At 49.1% G+C, this 16,475-nt stretch overlaps 1 protein-coding gene across 2 annotated transcripts; it reads left to right on the top strand.

The window, feature by feature from the left end:
- The first annotated feature begins 1,452 nt into the window (after positions 1-1,452).
- LOC115391695 (bromodomain-containing protein 1-like) lies at positions 1,453-12,336 on the top strand. Of its 2 annotated transcripts, none has more exons than XM_030096016.1 (12): positions 1,453-1,731; positions 4,497-5,882; positions 5,969-6,125; positions 6,220-6,348; positions 6,546-6,674; positions 6,761-7,073; positions 7,240-7,998; positions 8,133-8,274; positions 8,448-8,578; positions 9,841-9,935; positions 10,278-10,432; positions 10,585-12,336. In XM_030096016.1, the coding sequence occupies exons 2-12, from the start codon at positions 4,504-4,506 to the stop codon at positions 10,775-10,777; spliced, it is 3,582 nt and encodes a 1,193-aa protein (XP_029951876.1). In that variant the 5' UTR covers positions 1,453-1,731; positions 4,497-4,503; the 3' UTR covers positions 10,778-12,336. The 2 variants fall into 2 exon arrangements, with proteins under 2 accessions (XP_029951876.1, XP_029951875.1); XM_030096015.1 differs by having other exon boundaries at positions 6,217-6,348.
- The last annotated feature ends 4,139 nt before the right edge of the window (positions 12,337-16,475 follow it).

Below are 16,475 nucleotides of genomic sequence, written 5' to 3'. Positions count from 1 at the left end.
TTGTGTCTTCTGTGTGTCAGAATTGTCTCAGGTTGTTCGCAGGAGGCCTCTTGGTCTGCAACATGGAGGACTGGGAATGCTCCGGTCTGAAGGAGAACTCGAAGGAATTCTCCAGCAAGATGCGACTCGGTCGTGTTCTGTAGCTTATGTCTCTTCCCTGTTTTATTTTGACACTCACTTGTCTCATTTCTGTCTCGGCTTGGGAATCACTGCCACGGTGCATTAGGTGTAACTCAGGAGAGGTGGTCGAAGATGCCAGACACTGCTGTCGAAAACCAACAAGCTCTTTTTATTGTGAAAAGATCAAACTGAAAATCTCAAGTCCACAAGTTCAAAAGGGACATGAAGACCCTGAGAGACAGGAACACGGAAGCACTGCAGCCAGGCAGCGATTGACAACTACAGCGCCAAGATGATGCCCAGTTTATATCAAAGCCATCAGGTGATGACAGCCATCGGTGTAAGACATCAGGGTGGAGAGCAGCACCACATGAACCATGACACCACCTCTGCAATTTGTATTGCAGTAAAGTGCAATATTAGTATTGCACATGGATGTAGTTATTGCACAGGAATATTGAAGTAGTTATTGCCTCCTACATGAGAGTGAGGAGTTCTACAGTCTGATGGCCACAGGCAGGCATGACTTCCTGTGACGCTCTGTGTTGCAGATTGTTGGTATGATCAGCCTTGTACTGAATGTACTCCTGACTGACCACTGTGGAGTGGATGGGACATATTGTCCAAGATGACATGCAGCTTGGACAGCAGCCTCCTCTCAGAGAGTCCAGCTTCACTCCCATCACGTCTCTGGCTCTGTGGATCAGTCTGTTCAGTCTGTTGGCGTCAGCCACCCTCAGCATGCTGCCCCAGCGCAACACAGCATGCAGGACAGCACCGGCCACCACAGACTCCAGGAACACTCAGCCTTATCACCCCCACTGATTCATCCAAACCACTACAACGTCATATGAGAAGAACTAGAGTACACTACACCAATAAACATATTGTTACTGAGATTCATGGAGTTTGTTGAAAATATAAACAGTCGAAGTAGGTATAGTAAGAACTTTCACATCTTATTGTTATATTGTGATTACTGGCATCTATTTTTAGAAGATTTAACTGATCTGTGTGAATAGCTGGGGATGGCATGTCTGTGAAGGGTGTGTGTGTGTGTGTGTGTGTGTGTGTGTGTGTGTGTGTGTGTGTGTGTGTGTAACAGTCGAGATGTTGGTGTGAAGAATCGGCTGTTTGTGTGAACAGTCGTGGATGGGGTGTGGGAGTTTTCCTGTGATCAGTCGGTGTTGGGGTGTTGGGGAGTTTCTGTAGTCAGTCGTGTTTGGGTCAATGGGGTTTAGTGTGAACAGCCCCCTTTCATTAAATGAATGAAAAAAAAACTTCCTGGTTTTCGCCCGTGCGTGGTGACGTCACGACGCTACGCCTCACACCACCGCATTGTTGTGGGGGAAGAGAAGCTCGGCCATCCGCCGTGAGTCCACTCCGAAACTGCTTGTTGTAGTCTTTTAAGCGTTTGCCCTTCCTTCCCCGGAATACCCCGTCTCGTCGCCCTGGATCCCTGCCGCACCCTCTCAGCCTTGACTCGGTTCGGAGCGAGCCGCGGCGGCCGGTGGAGGAGCAGACTGAATGTGGATTTAACTGCCGCTTCGCTCCGCAGGCCGCGCCGCCATTGCTGCTGTTTTTATAAGCTGAATTCGTAAGAATACCCCGGTGAGTTGCGCCAAGCTCTCTCCACGACACTTTAACATCCACCGTCTGCGCTCTGGAAGGCTCGGAAGTCTAAAGCAGCCTGAATTCCCCTGGGGAAAAGACAACTTTTCTGCTGGAGGTAGTTTCTTGTTGTGTTGGTCGCCATATTTCCTCCCCCTCTGTGTAGTGCAGGGCTAGCAGGCTAACGTTAGCCGGCTTGTGGACGGAGTGTCCTAATGCGTTTACCGAGCTACCAGAAGGCCGCCGCGGCTCTCTGGAGACCCCCGGTGGGTCGTGTCCGCTCACGGCAGCTCGCTGTGCGGTCTCAGACCCTGAAGCACTCCCCAGATGGAGGTTTTAATTCAGTTAGCGTGAGCTAACAGACAGGGTTAAAGACAGGAGCTGCAGCCGCTGATAGCACTCAGTGTGCGACAAGGAGCGACTCCAGTCGGGCTGCACCCAGAGGAGGGCCTCTGGAACCGGGGCAGGGGCCTGCAGGTCGCTGGGCTGGCTGCACCCAGAGGAGGGGCTCTGTACCCGGCGGCAGTCTCCTGCAGGTCTCTGGGTATTTCCTTCATTCATCCAGTGAAGGCAGCGTTTCCGCCCCTTGCACTGTTATCAACACACTGATGGCACATTAAAGGTACACAAACACACACACAGGGAGCAGAGACTCTGCGGTCCCGGAAGGTCTGGGAGGGACAGAGACAGCCTGTCACACAGCACAGATTCATTTGCATAACAGATATACACAGGAGTTAAACACCCAACAGTACATTTTGTTTTGGAGAGATGAGTTGACTTGACGTCTCACTGTCTGTCAGCTGTGTCGATGGAACTGTTCACGAGACACAAATTTTCTAAAGCGAGCATGCTTGGAGTAATTATTTAACTAACTGGATGCAAACTATCTGTGATCCAAGCAGCCTTACTAAGGACAGGTATAATGACAGTGGGAGCGTAGAAGAAGTCAACAAATTGTACCATGATCATGAAGGCTGGTCACAGCAAAATACCTCATGCAGTTCAAACAGATGTGCAAATTTTCCACACTTGTCACAGTTACACAGTCCAGATTTCTCTTCCTCTTTTTAAGGTCAGATGAAAAACTAATACAGGAGTCTGCAATAGTAATGACTGAATGAGCCATGTTTGCCATCAGGTTTAATTTGTCTGTTGTTGCAGAACCCTTTATCAATTCCAAATAAAGTCAAACTCAAAAATGTGTAAAGTTTTCCCTGGTTAAACATGGCTGATCATGTTGAAGAACCAAGAAAACCTTGTGTAGCTCTGCACTGAATCAAATTGATTTCTTGAAAGGGAGTCTAAAGCTTTTTAAGTCATACTGAAGAACATGACAAACATGGCTATATGTCCAATTTATCAGTGGCGATTGTTAGATTTCTGCAGCAGGCGTCCACTTCTGAAGAGCTGCAGGTGTCAGTCACCTGCTGTACTTGATGATGGTGAACGCAAATGTGTAAATCATCTTATTTTTCATAAAAGTTGGTTGTGCTGAGTAACCTGTTGGTATTCTGGGTGAGCTGTCACCTTGTTTCTGCTGCGTGCGTCTTGAATGTTAATCCTGTTCCATTGTTGAATGCACCCGCTGAGGATAACTGCTGAGGTTTAGAGGTGAGAGCATTGCCAGCACTGCAGAAATCAGGCAAGTCTCTCATCCTCACATCTTGGTAACACAACGACAGACATTCTCATCACAACAATCAAAAGCTCAGGGCTTGTTTACATGACATTTAGCGTGAAAGGAGATGGACTGGGAGTCATGACGCTTTGGAGGTTGCTTTGTTGTTATTGTCCATGTGCTCACACATGTGTAGATTTACTATTTACTACGGGTGTGGTGCGCATGCGAAGTAGCAGCATTTTCAGAAAGTTGCATTCTCAGTGGCTCTGATAATCTCTATGGAAACGGACACTCAAAACACAACAACAGTTTAGCATTTTCACTGAAAGCCTTTGTGTAAATGGGTTTCTAATGTGGTGAGTAATGACACTGTGTACTGCATTTCTGTATCTTCAGTATTTTACTTCTGTTTTCCATAAATAACATTAACCACAGTGAAGGAACTGGTTTAGCTTGGCTTGACTAGTCTGCTGAAAGAGAAGAAGTGTGTCTGCCATTGCACACAGCTAAATTAAAATGTTTGGAGGATTCAGACTCTTGTCACATACAAGCTAGTGTCGAACCTGTTCCTTTGTTTAAGTCCTGTTTCCCATGCCGCCAGTGTGATGAAATAAACCACAGATTTGATGTGGCAGAGCATGGAGAACCAGAGAGGAAACCACTTGTTTAGGGTAATCTTATGTTATTGGTTTTTCTTTTTCTCTGTTACTGATTTTCCACCGTGAACACCTGAGCTGTCCTTTGCCCTGCACTGCCCCACTGGGAGCTAAGGTCGTAGTTTTCCTCAGAGTAATAAACACAAAAATGTGAAGCATTTGCTTGTAATAACTTGTTGGATTGGAAAAAAAACCATACATGAGTCGCCCAATGTGAAGTTACGATTACGGCAGATTCCTCCAGCTCATTGTTCTGAAGTTGAAAATATTTGCCCTTTGCTGGAAAGTCATAATCAAGCAGTCTATACTGTGTGATTGAAATGGTTTCCTAATATTCTTCATATTCTTCTGAAATTAAGGCAAGCAATTGGTGCTTTAACTGGCTGACAGTGATCTTGTACTGGTGCTGGCACGGTTCATATTAGCTTCACAAAGTCAGCGTTAAGCTTTGTCAGATAAAAACCTGCTTTGTTTTTTGCTGGCAGCGTAAGCATGAAGAAGAAAGGTCGAAACCACCGCCCGGCAGCCCTAAAGAGGGACTCCTCCCCCATCAAGCCGTCCCCCAACCGGGAGACGCTCACCTACGCGCAGGCTCAGCGGATGGTGGAGCTGGAGGTGGACGGCCGGGTGCACCGGCTCAGCATCTACGACAAGCTGGACGTCATCATGGACGACGACCCGACGGCCCAGGAGATCCTGGAGTGCAACAGCAACAAGGAGAACAACGAGAAGCCCCAGCAGGTCCTGGTGCGCTCCGTGCGCCTCAAAAACAACCAGCAGAAGAAGAACGCGGCTCTCACCACGTCGCACGGCGGCGGCGCCAGCCACGGCGTCGCCGGCACAGGTGGCCTTTTAGAGCCCAAGGTTAGAACGGTCGAATACAACCTGCCGGTCGTGCCCAAGAGGCCAGTGGCTTATTACAAGTACACTGAGAGGACAGCAGAGGAGCTGGACGAGGAGGTGGAGTACGACATGGACGAAGAGGACTACGCCTGGCTGGAGCTCATCAACGAGAAAAGGAAAAGCGAGGGCATCAGTCAGGTGTCGCACAATCTCTTTGAGTTTCTCATGGACCGCTTCGAGAAGGAGGCGTACTTGGCCACGCAGGGTCAAAACGACTTGCAGTCGATGGTGGACGAGGACGCCGTGTGCTGCATCTGCATGGACGGCGACGGGGCGGACAGCAACGTCATCCTCTTCTGTGACTCCTGCAACATAGCCGTGCACCAGGAGTGCTACGGCGTGCCGTACATCCCCGAGGGCCAGTGGCTCTGTCGCCACTGCCTGCAGTGCCCGTCGCGGCCGGCCGAGTGCGTCTTCTGCCCCAACCGGGGCGGGGCTCTGAAGAAGACGGACGACGACCGCTGGGGCCACGTGGCGTGCGCCCTGTGGGTGCCCGAGGTGGGCTTCTCCGACACGGTGTTCATCGAGCCCATAGACGGCGTCCGCAACATCCCGCCCGCTCGCTGGAAGCTCACCTGCTACCTGTGCAAGGAGAAGGGCGCCGGGGCGTGCATCCAGTGCGACAAGATCAACTGTTACACCGCCTTCCACGTCAGCTGCGCCCAGAAGGCTGGCCTCTTCATGAAGATGGAGCCCGTGAAGGAGGTGACCTCGTCGGGCGCCACCACCTTCTCCGTGAAGAAGACCTCCTACTGCTGCAGCCACACGCCCGAAGGCTGCGACCGGCGGCCGCTCAACATCTACGAGGACCCGCACCCCAAGAACGGAGCCTGCCTCAAACGAGGGGAGAAGCGGGGCAAATCCCGGGCCAAAGGCTGGCAAAAGAAGAAGAACAAGAGAGCCGAGCCCGAATCGGAACCGCCGCCCGAGACGCCGACCAACTCCGGGCCGAGTATCACCGCGTCGAGGTAAGCAAGCAACGCCGACGCCATCCAGGTTCAGTCAGATGGAGCCTGCCGTGTCTCAGTGTCTCCCCGCCGTCCCTGTGTTTCAGCTTCAACACCATCCTGAACCAGGTGGCGGTCCAGAGGAAGCGTCCGTTCGTCGAGCGGGTTCTGAGTTACTGGGTGCTGAAGAGGCAGTCGAGGAACAACGTTCCGCTGATCCGCCGGCTGCAGGCCAATCCTCAGCCGCCTAAAGCCAAGCAGATGGTCAGTGCGTCCGACACCAGCTCTCACACGCTCTCCGTCTCGCTCTTTTAATGTTGGCGTTTGTTGATAGAGGCCTTTATTTCCCCCCCAGCTGGACCGTAACGAGACAAACAAAGCACTGAAGGAGCAGCTGAAGGAGTGGCACCGCCTCCGCCACGACCTGGAGCGAGCGCGCCTGCTGCTGGAGCTCATCAGGAAAAGAGAAAAGCTTAAAAGAGAGGAGGTAGAGAACACTCCTGCTGTAACACTGTACAGTAACAGCATTTATGAAAGGTTGCGTACAAACAGACACCCCAAACCCAACGAAATGTGTCCTTGTTCACTTGAAAACATTGTATCAGTGTAAATGGAGACGGTAGATGCAGAATTCTCAGCGCTGTTGTGGTGTATTGATCTGGGCTGCTGTCGCTCCTCCGTCAGATGAAGCTGCAGCAGTCTGTGCTGGAGGTCCAGCTGACCCCCTTCAACATCCTGCTCAGGGCCGTGCTCAAGCAGCTGCAGGAGAAGGACCACTACAGCATCTTCGCTCAGCCCGTCAGCACCAAGGAGGTCCGGAGTCTTGGTTTTGTTAATGAGTTAATTTTTCAGTCTGCAGCTCGTCATGTCTCATGTGGAACGCTCCCACTCCCCCGCAGGTACCGGACTACCTGGACCACATCAAGAACCCCATGGACTTCTCCACCATGAGGAAACGCATCGACGCCCACGAATACAGGAACCTGGAAGACTTCGAGGCCGACTTCAACCTCATAATCTCCAACTGCATGACGTACAACTCCAAGGAGACCTTCTTCTACAAAGTGGCTCAGAGGATGCAGGACAACGGGGGCACCGTCCTGCGCCGCGCCCGCAGGGAGGCCGAGAGGATCGGCTTCGACTTCCCCAGCGGGCTGCACCTGCCTGAGCCCCCCAAGCCGGAGACGCCGAAGCCCTTCACCTGGGACGACGGTGAGTGGATCGGCCGCTGAGAGGAGGGATTCTTTGACGCTCCCTCTACTGCATCGCTTTACTGATTAAGATGCTTGAATTGTTTGCATGGTTGCATCTCTAGTAACTGTGGAAGTCTCCACGTGTGCGAACCGTCGTGAACTCTCGGTTTTGTGTGTGTGTGCAGTGGACCGGCTGCTGACCCCCTCGTACCGCCAGCTGACCCCTCTGGAGGACCAGCTGAAGGAGCTGCTGGAGAAGCTGGACCTGAGCGTGGCCATGAAGCACAGCCCGTCACGCAGCAAGCGGCTCAAGCTCCTCAAGAAGACCATCATGGAAGTCCGCAGTGAGATCAGCCTGAAGAAGTCCCTTCCCCCACCTCCTCCGCCGCCGCCGCCTCCGCCGCCGCCACCAGAGTCCGATCTGCCTGCAGACTCGGAGCAGAAACCTGCACCTGAACCTCCAGCAGGCCTTTGCACTCCCACCGAGGACAACTCTTCACCTCCGCCAACGTTACAGCCCTTCACCTCACCGTCGGACTCGGAGCCGCCGCCTCTGAAGCCCGTCAAGCTCCTCTCAGACCAGGTACCCATGGAGGTCGACGGCGACGCCAACACACCTACCTCAGAGCTGCCGGGCACGCCCAACGGCCACGTCCCAGAGCCGCCGCGGCCCGACGGCGACCACGGCGCGGAATCCCCCGGCGGCTGCGGCCGGCGCAGCGGCATCCTCTTCCGCAAGTCCAAGAGTGCCAGCCCGCAGAAACCAGCAAAGAACGCAGACTCCCCGACCGCCGGCGCCCCGCAGTCGCCGCTGGGCGCCAAGACCTTCCTGTCGGTGGTCATCCCCAGGCTGGAGACGCTGCTCCTGCCCAAGAAAAGAACGCGCAGCAGCAGCGCCGACAGCGAGGAGGACAAGGAGTCGCCCGTCAAGCGGCTGGGGACAGGTGAGGGCCCGGCGGTCAGGGCTCGGAAATGGACCCGCAGCAGGATCTGCTCCTGACTCGACCACTTCGAGCAAATCAGAGCGTCCTGCAGTTTTCAGTTCAGTGCTGTGTTTGGTTGTTTTTTTCCCCCTCAGGAATGGCGAATGGATTTGTGGTAGAGGAGGAAGACGAGGAGGAAGAGGTGGTCACGCAGCCGCCCCGCCCCCTGGAGCCGCGCCGCCGCTGTGCGTCCGAGTCCAGCATCTCTTCCAGTGGAAGCATCCTCTGCAGCACCAGGTGACCTGGAGAGGACGCATGAGGACCAAGAGTCAAAGTCGGGCTTTGATCCGTGTTCTAGGACGCGGTGCTGCTGCTGCATGAGCAGCACGACTCCCAGTCCACATTCTCCTGGGTTTAGGAGTGCTGTGGAGAAAGTCTCCTCCTCAGTCTTTCCCTTCTGTCTCCCGCAGCACCGTCATCATGTCTAAAAGCAGTAAAGGGCGGCCGGCGGCGGCTCGGCGGAGCACCGTGGACGACAAGAGCGCTCTGATGACCTGCATCGAGAACGGAGAGTTCACCAAAGCTGCCAAGATCTCCTCCGGTGAGCTGAGCGCTGCGCCTCCACCGCCATCTGATGAGTGTGTGTGTGTGTGTGTGTGTGTGTGTGTTCACAGGCCGAGTCCGGGTGCGGACCTCTTTACACTACCCCTCTTTCTTGGTATGCAATTCTGCTGGTGTGTGTGTTTCATTGGAGCCGGATCAGAGGGTTGGGCAGGAGCAGAGGCTGGAGCTGCTGCAGGTTTAACATGGCAGCAGGAGGTCTGGGCGCGTAGAGCTCAAGCTGCCGGCGGTTTCCTTTGTGGCTTCACGGTCAATGTCTGGCTCATCTTCAAACCGGCACGAAGCCGTTTCCATTCAGTCACACTCTGTTTCAGCTCATGAGTCACGGTTCAGTGTAAAGTTGTAAGACGGCAATCTGGAGACTGCAGGTATCGTATCAACATTTAAACTGTGACGTGAATACCCCCTATGTATGTGTGTGTGTGTTTGTGTGATCAACTCCTTTCCACTGGACCTGCACTGCTCAACATGTGTCGTTCTTGTCGTGGAGCCTCCCAGAAGCATCCCAGGTCTGAACCCACTGACCAGTGGACCTTTAGGGTTTCTTTCTAAAGTGCTAATACTCTTTATATCCATCAGAAGTGACACAAGTAAAGACATTGCCAACGGTGTTGCATTGTTTACTGTGCAATGTGCAAAATTGACATAAATCATACAAATTTAAAGATTTGTAGCTGAAAACAGTGTCTAGGACGTATCTCTCTCTGGATTCCTGCGAGAAATTATCACATTCTGAAACAGTTTTCACAATCATTCATGATATAAAATTAAGCTCTGTAAGATGTGAAGGCTTAACACCTTTAACAGCCATTGAAAGAACGTTAAAATCAATCCCTAAAGACACGGAGAGCCGATCAAATCAAACTTCATTATTATGTGAATAAATACAAAACCTGTTCCATGAACAGCACGGATCTGTTCCTTCATCGGGACGAATTTGGAGGAAACAACAAGAAGTGAAACACAAACTCCTGGAGCTCCTCAAACGGTGCAGCTGAAGGCTCGATGTTCGACTCCACTCTGCCCCCCGGTGCTCAGGAGTGGCATTACAGGGCAGCGCTGATTTAAAAAGAACAGGTGTAGTCCCTAAAAGACCCAGAAGTGTTGACAAAGTGCCTGGAAAGTGTGTTTGTGTGTGTGTGAGTGTGTGTGCGCGCTCCTGTACAGGCGTCCTGTGTTCAGACCCGTTGTGCTCTCTGTTGCAGTGAACCCTTCATAACTTGCTTGTCGTTGTTCCTGTAGAGGTGTGGAAGCCCACCGCTGCTTCTCCATTTGTTCTGGAGCCTCTTAAACTAGTTTGGGCTAAATGTAGTGGATATCCCTCCTTCCCCGCCCTGGTGAGTGAGTGTCGATCATCCACCCCCCATCCCACTCCGCCTCTCCATTGTCCGTGCCGTAGCTCGTGATTTGTGCCTCCATAGCCATGCGGGCGCTTCCGGCTGGCCGATCACCCGGACTGGTTGGCGTGTGTGGAGAGTCCAGCGCTCCGGGCCGTTCTTTCTTTTTTTTTTTTTTTTTGCATGCGTTGTGACTCTGAATGAGGGCTTCTCCGTGCAGCTGACACACGGATACACCCCCCACCCCCAAAGACGCCGCGGAGAACCGCCCTGCTCAGTGTCCCGTCCTGTCCCCCCCCCCCCCTCCCCGTCCCCCGTGTCATCCCTCCCACCCGCCCACAGATCATGGACCCCCGGCTGCGGAGGACGGCGTGCCGACACCACGGGGTGGAGCTTCCCCAACCGCCGCTGGACGTTCTCAGGCTCGGCGAGCGGATGCAGTTCCGGTCCGCAGAGAAACTCTTCCTCGTCCACTTCTTCGACAGCAGACGCAGCTGGTGAGCGACTCGCCGCCGCACGCCGCGCCGCGCCGCGCCGCGCCGCTGTGGACCGGTAGCCCTCAGGCGCATTCTTGTAATTTTAAAGAGTGTCTGTTCCGGCTCTCAAACTGACCGTTCCCTCCTCCGTCTCCGTCTCTCTCTCCCGGAAGGCAATGGCTTCCTAAATCCAAGATGGCGCCGTTCGGGGTGGACTCCCTGCTGGACAGAAGCAAGCTGCGGGAGGCGCGCCACTCCTCGCTGCGCAAGACCGTGCGGCTGGCCTTCGACCGGGCCATGAGCCACCTGAGCCGCGTCGGCAGAGAGGCGGAGTCACGGAGCGGCGGCCCGGCGGTCCGAGACTGAAGCCCCTCCCCCTCTCCCCCCCTCCCCCACCCACCTTTCAACACAGCCACTGTCCAGGCTTCATACGCACAACAGACACACTTCTTCATGTTTACCTTTGGTTTTTTTACTTCTACATTTTCCTGCAAACTGGACCCCCTCCTCCCCCCCCCCCCCCCCCCCCCCCTCCCCCCAATCTGAGAATACTGTAGCTGGTGACGGCCGCCTCGTTTTGTCCCAGAAGCTATGCAATGACTCGGTCAGTGAGTGGAGAGAAAACTTAACAGACGGGATCAAAATGAGAGAATCGATTCCGCCTGTTGAATGTGTCAGAGCGCCTGACCTCTGACCTCTGACCCCCTTACATGTGCTGCAAGGCTGCTGCGACCAGGTCACTGCCATCCAAGCACCCATCAGTGTGTCTGTGAGAGAGAGAGAGAGAGTGTGTATGTTTTGTTTGTGTGTATGGTCTTGGGTGAAGGTGTGTTTGTCCATATGTTGGCGTGTTTGTTTATTGTGTGTGTGTGCGCAGCAGCCTCTGTACCCCCCCCCCCCCTCCCGTCCCCTCGGTCTGACACTACCTTCCTCCTGCGCTCGGTCGGCTCTCCGGGAGCCGTGGTGGTTATTTTGTTTTGCTGGTGCTATCTCCTCAGAGAGACGACAAACAAACAAACAAACAAACAAACATACTGTACTGAACATTTTCACTTCAGCTTCTTTTCTACATTGTTTTCTAAGTTATTGAGTTCTCAAGCTTCTGGCATTAACTGTGTGTGTGTGTGTGTGTGTGTGGGTGTGCGCGCGCGAATCTTGTTTTTTTGTTTGTTCTGTTTTTGTTTATTTTTATTTTTTTTTTACCTGAATGTTTTTACTGGACTTCTTTTCTTTCTGTTAGTTTGTACATATTTATATGAGATCTATATAGAAGCTGTCAGAGTTTAAGAAGCCCGAAGTGCATCATTCAACACCAAAACCAAAAGAGAGAGCGAACTGCAGCCCACAGGTTCCCCACTAATGTTTCTTGTTTTTCTTTTTTTTGTTTTGGCCTTTCTGCCTCCGTTCACACTGCAGGCCGATGAGACCCGGTTCTGGCTTTCTGCTCTCAGTCGGACCACATCTGAGGAAGCTGTGCTCTCTTTTTACTCCTCCTTGAATCATTCTCTCTAAATTTCGTCTCGTTGAATCAATTAAATCTGATCAGTCGGAAAGCGGAGCTGAGCCTGAAGGCCTGCAGTGTGAAGGGAGTGTGTGTGTGTGTGTGTGTGCGTGTGTGTGCTGTGGTGTGTGAGCGTTCCCAGAGTCCTCTGTGCCTCTACTAATTTATTGTAAAGCAGAAGCTGTGTTTGCATCACTTTATAGAGCGAGAAGCTGCAGCTCCTCCTCCTCCAATCAGAAGCATTAGGTGTGGAGCGGCGCTGGCTGGTGCAGCAGGGACACTGTGCTGGGTTTGTCTTGGGTTTGTTTGTTTTTTTTTTTATTTGTTTTGTTTAGTTGAGTTGTTTTTTGGGCCTCTCTGGATGTGGATGTTGCGTGTACATAGATTTGGTACTTTTAGCTGATTCTCTGGGAAGTTTAAAAAATAAAAGGAAAAAAAAAAAACAGTTATAGCCAACGGGAGCGGAAACCAGCCCTCGACAGGCCGGTCTGATTTTTATACTAAAACACTGAAAAATTAAAATATGTTATTGAATCACTGACTTCATGGTGTTCTGAGTGGTTTTTAACACTGAATTTTTATTTACAGCGCTTAATATATCGATAATTATGAACAGTTAGCCTTTACAATGTCCTCATTTTCTTCATAAATTGGCCTTAAAATGATCCAAGCTTAGAAATGTGAAGTGCTGAACACAAACAGCTGTAATCCTTTCTGTTCTGAATGTTTCCATTCATAAAAGCAGATGGAAGACTTCACCTGCTGTTTATTTCAAATCTCACTTAAACTAAAAAGTTCTTTAACAGTAATCATTCAGTTTACTGCATATAAAATAAAACCCGCTTTAAAAAGTTGATGAAAAAGTTTCCTGCATGAATCTCTTCAAGAAGAAAAACTGCCAAACATTCAGTGACTTGATTTCAATGCAAAAATGTCCCAATAATCTTTCTTTCTAGCAGGACTTCTGACAGTTGTTCATGTGTGTTTACAACAGAAAGTTTAAAGGGATACTTCAACATTTTGGCAAAATGGCCCATTTAGCGCATTTCCTTAGTCATTTCGAACAGCACACTTAATTTTTTTGTGATGGCGAGCTGTTGTTTATTCAGAGGTGAGTCGGGGAAGGTTTTCAGGACGGACACAATGGAAGTGGATGGTATTTTTGTTCCCCCTCATCAAACTCATCAAATACACAATCCAACAACCCCAAAACACTTTGGTGGACACGTTATAATCCACACATTCACTACGCTGTGGAACACCAACAAATAATATTGTAGCATTACGTCACTGAAGCAAATACTGGGAACTACTTTTTCTTTTGAAATCACTACGCCCAGACACCATGTTTAGAAAGTAGTTCCGTCTTAGCAGTCTTCGCGTAAACAACTCAATCTCATAATTTTGCATTAATATTTCACAGCGTAGTGAATGTGTGGATTATCACACAAAAGCCCTCACAAAAAAAGTAAGCATGCTGTTCTAAATGACTAAGGAATTTGCGTTAAATGGGCCAATTTGCCAAAATGTTGAAGTATTGCTTTAAAGTTTCAAAATAACAGTTGAAAGCAGTGAAACAGCTTTGATGAGGTCCAGAGCAAAACTTGGTTCAAACTGTGTAAAATGATGCCTGAGTTAACGGGGATCCAGGTGATAAATTACAATGTTTGTGTTTGTGAATGTACTGGAGCAGAGTTCTGCAACCTTTATGACTAAAAAAGACTTTTTTTTTTGTTTTTTTCCACCTACTGAAATTCTTCTGGAGCCACAGAAACATGTGTCCCTCGGCACTGAAGATGAAGTGTATGAAGTAGTAGGGTTTCTGATGGTCCACTGACTTTTCATGTGTGTAATATTGAAGGGGAAACATTGAATTAGCTGGATTATAGTGGGTTCAGTTGTTTTAAAAACACTTTTATGGATTTTGTTGTAGCAGTTGACTTTTTTTTATTTTTATATCCTTTTCCTTCTTTTTTAGTGGTTTAACTTTTTTATTTTTCAGAAATACAAAGTTTTGTCTATTCAAGCTGTTTTATCGTTTTTAAAACAGTTTTTCCTTCATTTTTAAAAAAATCTCTTTGTAGTGCTTTCATCCAATTTTGATTCTTTTTTCTTTAAACGATTTTCAAACCTTTTTAACTATGATGTATGATTCATGCTGCAAATGAGCCTGTTGTCTGCTTAAACATGTTTTTCACTTCAAAATGTTGCCAAACCGTGAGGGAGCCGCTGCAGAGGGGCTGCAGAGCCACATGTTGAACACCCCTGAACTACAAGCTGTAATGTAGAGCAGTGAGCAGCAGGTGGCGCTGTTGAGCTGTGTGTGACACAGGAATTGGTCCTGCTGACTGGAAACTGTCCCACTGTTTATATATTTATTTAGTTATTTATTTTTTAATGTTAACAGTCTCTCACAAAGTTTGAATTCAGAAACTCATTTTAGTCCCGAAGCCTCAGACTGACACTTTTAGTGTAAGTTCAGTGTCCAGATGCATTTGAGAAAGATTCTTTTTTTTCAAATTAACCTTAAAACCACAGGGATGGAAGAATTTAAAGGCGTTAGAGAGACTGCTGTGTTTGTGGTTTCTTGTATTTATTGATAATTACAGACAGCAGTAAGACTTATTAGTGGCAGAAACAGGAAATTATCACTTAATCACTTAATCACATAAGACAAAATTTGAGAAAAATATATTTTAATTTGCACAATCATTTATTTATTATTAGTTTTCTTGTAGAAATGCATCATATATGAATTCCACTAAATGTGATGAGCAGTTTAATTCTGGGTCTCATTGTTAATCAGACACAACGACACAGTTTTCCAAACAGTTAAAGGGTTTAAAAGTTTTTTTTTAAACAGTGACCCAGCGATTGGGCCTGGTTTGGGCCCAAGATCCATATGTTCGACAAAGAAAGCTGCTACAGCATCAAATAAAAATCTCCATTACTGCTGGGTTTTCATCAAGAAGAAAAATCCACTGAGAGCAGAGTTTAATGTACAAACAGAGCCAGAGCTGCAGAGAGAGTTCAGAGTGAGAGAAACTCTGGAGGGACGGAAGAAAAATGTTTCTGTGAAGAAGACACACGAAAGAAAGGCTTTATTATGAAGCAATGCTAATGATGCTAACGACGCTAACCAGGACCAGTCATGCTAAAGCAGAGGAGGAGGAGCCAAACCAGCTGGGTCATGGCTCCGCCCCCTCGGCCCTCCAGTCCCTGTGCCATACACCACACCGGAAATGAAACAGAAGAAGAAGAAGAAGGAGAAGAAAACCAATGAAGGTTTTCAAACATGGCGGTTCTGGAACAAAAGCTGCAGAACCAGAATCATCAACAATATCTGGACATGGAAATGTGAAAGTGGCGTCTGTAACCTCAGAGAATCGCCTGCCGTTTTTGTGTCATCGCTCAAAAACTACACTTTCATGGTTTCTTGTGTCTCTTGTGAATATTTGTGAAAATGTTGCTGATGACTCATCTTCTAATTATGCGGCGGTTTTCTGGTGTTTTCATCGTTCCGAACTCGTCGTCCGGCTCGACCGCCGAAGAGAAACCTCCCCGGATCTCTGGGGTGACGTGGCTTTGAAGTAGGAGATCGTTATCCATGCAGACGGGTAATTAACACTGTCCAGCTCATAAATAAACACATTTCCTGTCAACACACACCCACACACACACACACACACCCTTGGTGTGTGTTGAGCTGCTCCGATTCAGTCCGCTTTGCTTCGCTGAATGAATCGGAGGAAGATTCCAGGAACAGTTCCCTCTTTAGGTGGTGTTCTGGACAAATTCTGATCTTAGGGAGTAAATGACTGTATCTTCAGTTCTGAGTGAATTCCGGTACTGGACGGTCCTGTGACCGTCTGGAATAACAGTGCAACAAAATTCAAGACAATAATTTTACCTAACATTTAAGAAAAAGGCTGAAATATTTAAAGTTTAAAAAAGAAAACTTTTTCTTTTGAAACTTTAAATGTTTCTCCTCTCAGCTTCATGCATGTGGAGGTCAGAGCTTCTTCTGCTCTCTGATATATTCACAGAAACAACGATTCTGACTAAAGCTATGAAGGTTTTTCTTTCCACTGGCTAAAACAGACAATACTGTATGACTACATAAGAGTCAAGACTTTAGGAACATTATGAGTTTTACTAAGCAAGAAGTATTCAGAGTCCTTTCTTCTTTTTGGGAAATGATAAGTAAATTTTAAAAATTCAGCGATGGCTTTGCACTAAGTCCCCAAACTGTCCATATTTGGTCAAGCTTCCAGCATCTCCAGTAAAAACACCCGTGAAGCTTTTATTGAATGTTCTGAAACCTTTGTGTCTCTCTGAGAGCTCAACAAATGTGAAATGTGAGCAGAGGACGGTGACAGTATCTGACCAGAGGAACGGTTACACATACAAAGAAGGTCTGGCTGAATCTGCAGGTCGTCAATAGATAGAGCTGTGGGGGACAGTGATCAGGGTGTTTAGGAGGCTCAGTCCAGAAAGAGGCTTCAGTTTGACTTTTCAAAACCTGAGGAATGGCTGAAGTGGATTAAGCGGTTTGACCGCTAC

This window comes from Salarias fasciatus, chromosome 7 (genome assembly GCF_902148845.1).
Source record: "Salarias fasciatus chromosome 7, fSalaFa1.1, whole genome shotgun sequence".
Lineage (NCBI taxonomy): Eukaryota > Metazoa > Chordata > Actinopteri > Blenniiformes > Blenniidae > Salarias > Salarias fasciatus.
Note: the sequence above shows the minus strand (reverse complement) of the source record. Positions and strands in the feature narration are given on the sequence as shown.

Excerpts from the sequence above, each read along its gene's own strand:
- LOC115391695 (XM_030096015.1), top strand. The coding sequence starts at position 4,504 with ATGAAGAAGAAAGGTCGAAACCACCGCCCGGCAGCCCTAAAGAGGGAC. Across the intron at positions 6,126-6,216 it reads CGCCTAAAGCCAAGCAGATG|CTGGACCGTAACGAGACAAA; the intron begins GTCAGTGCGTCC and ends TTTCCCCCCCAG. Across the intron at positions 7,999-8,132 it reads CGTCAAGCGGCTGGGGACAG|GAATGGCGAATGGATTTGTG; the intron begins GTGAGGGCCCGG and ends TTTCCCCCTCAG.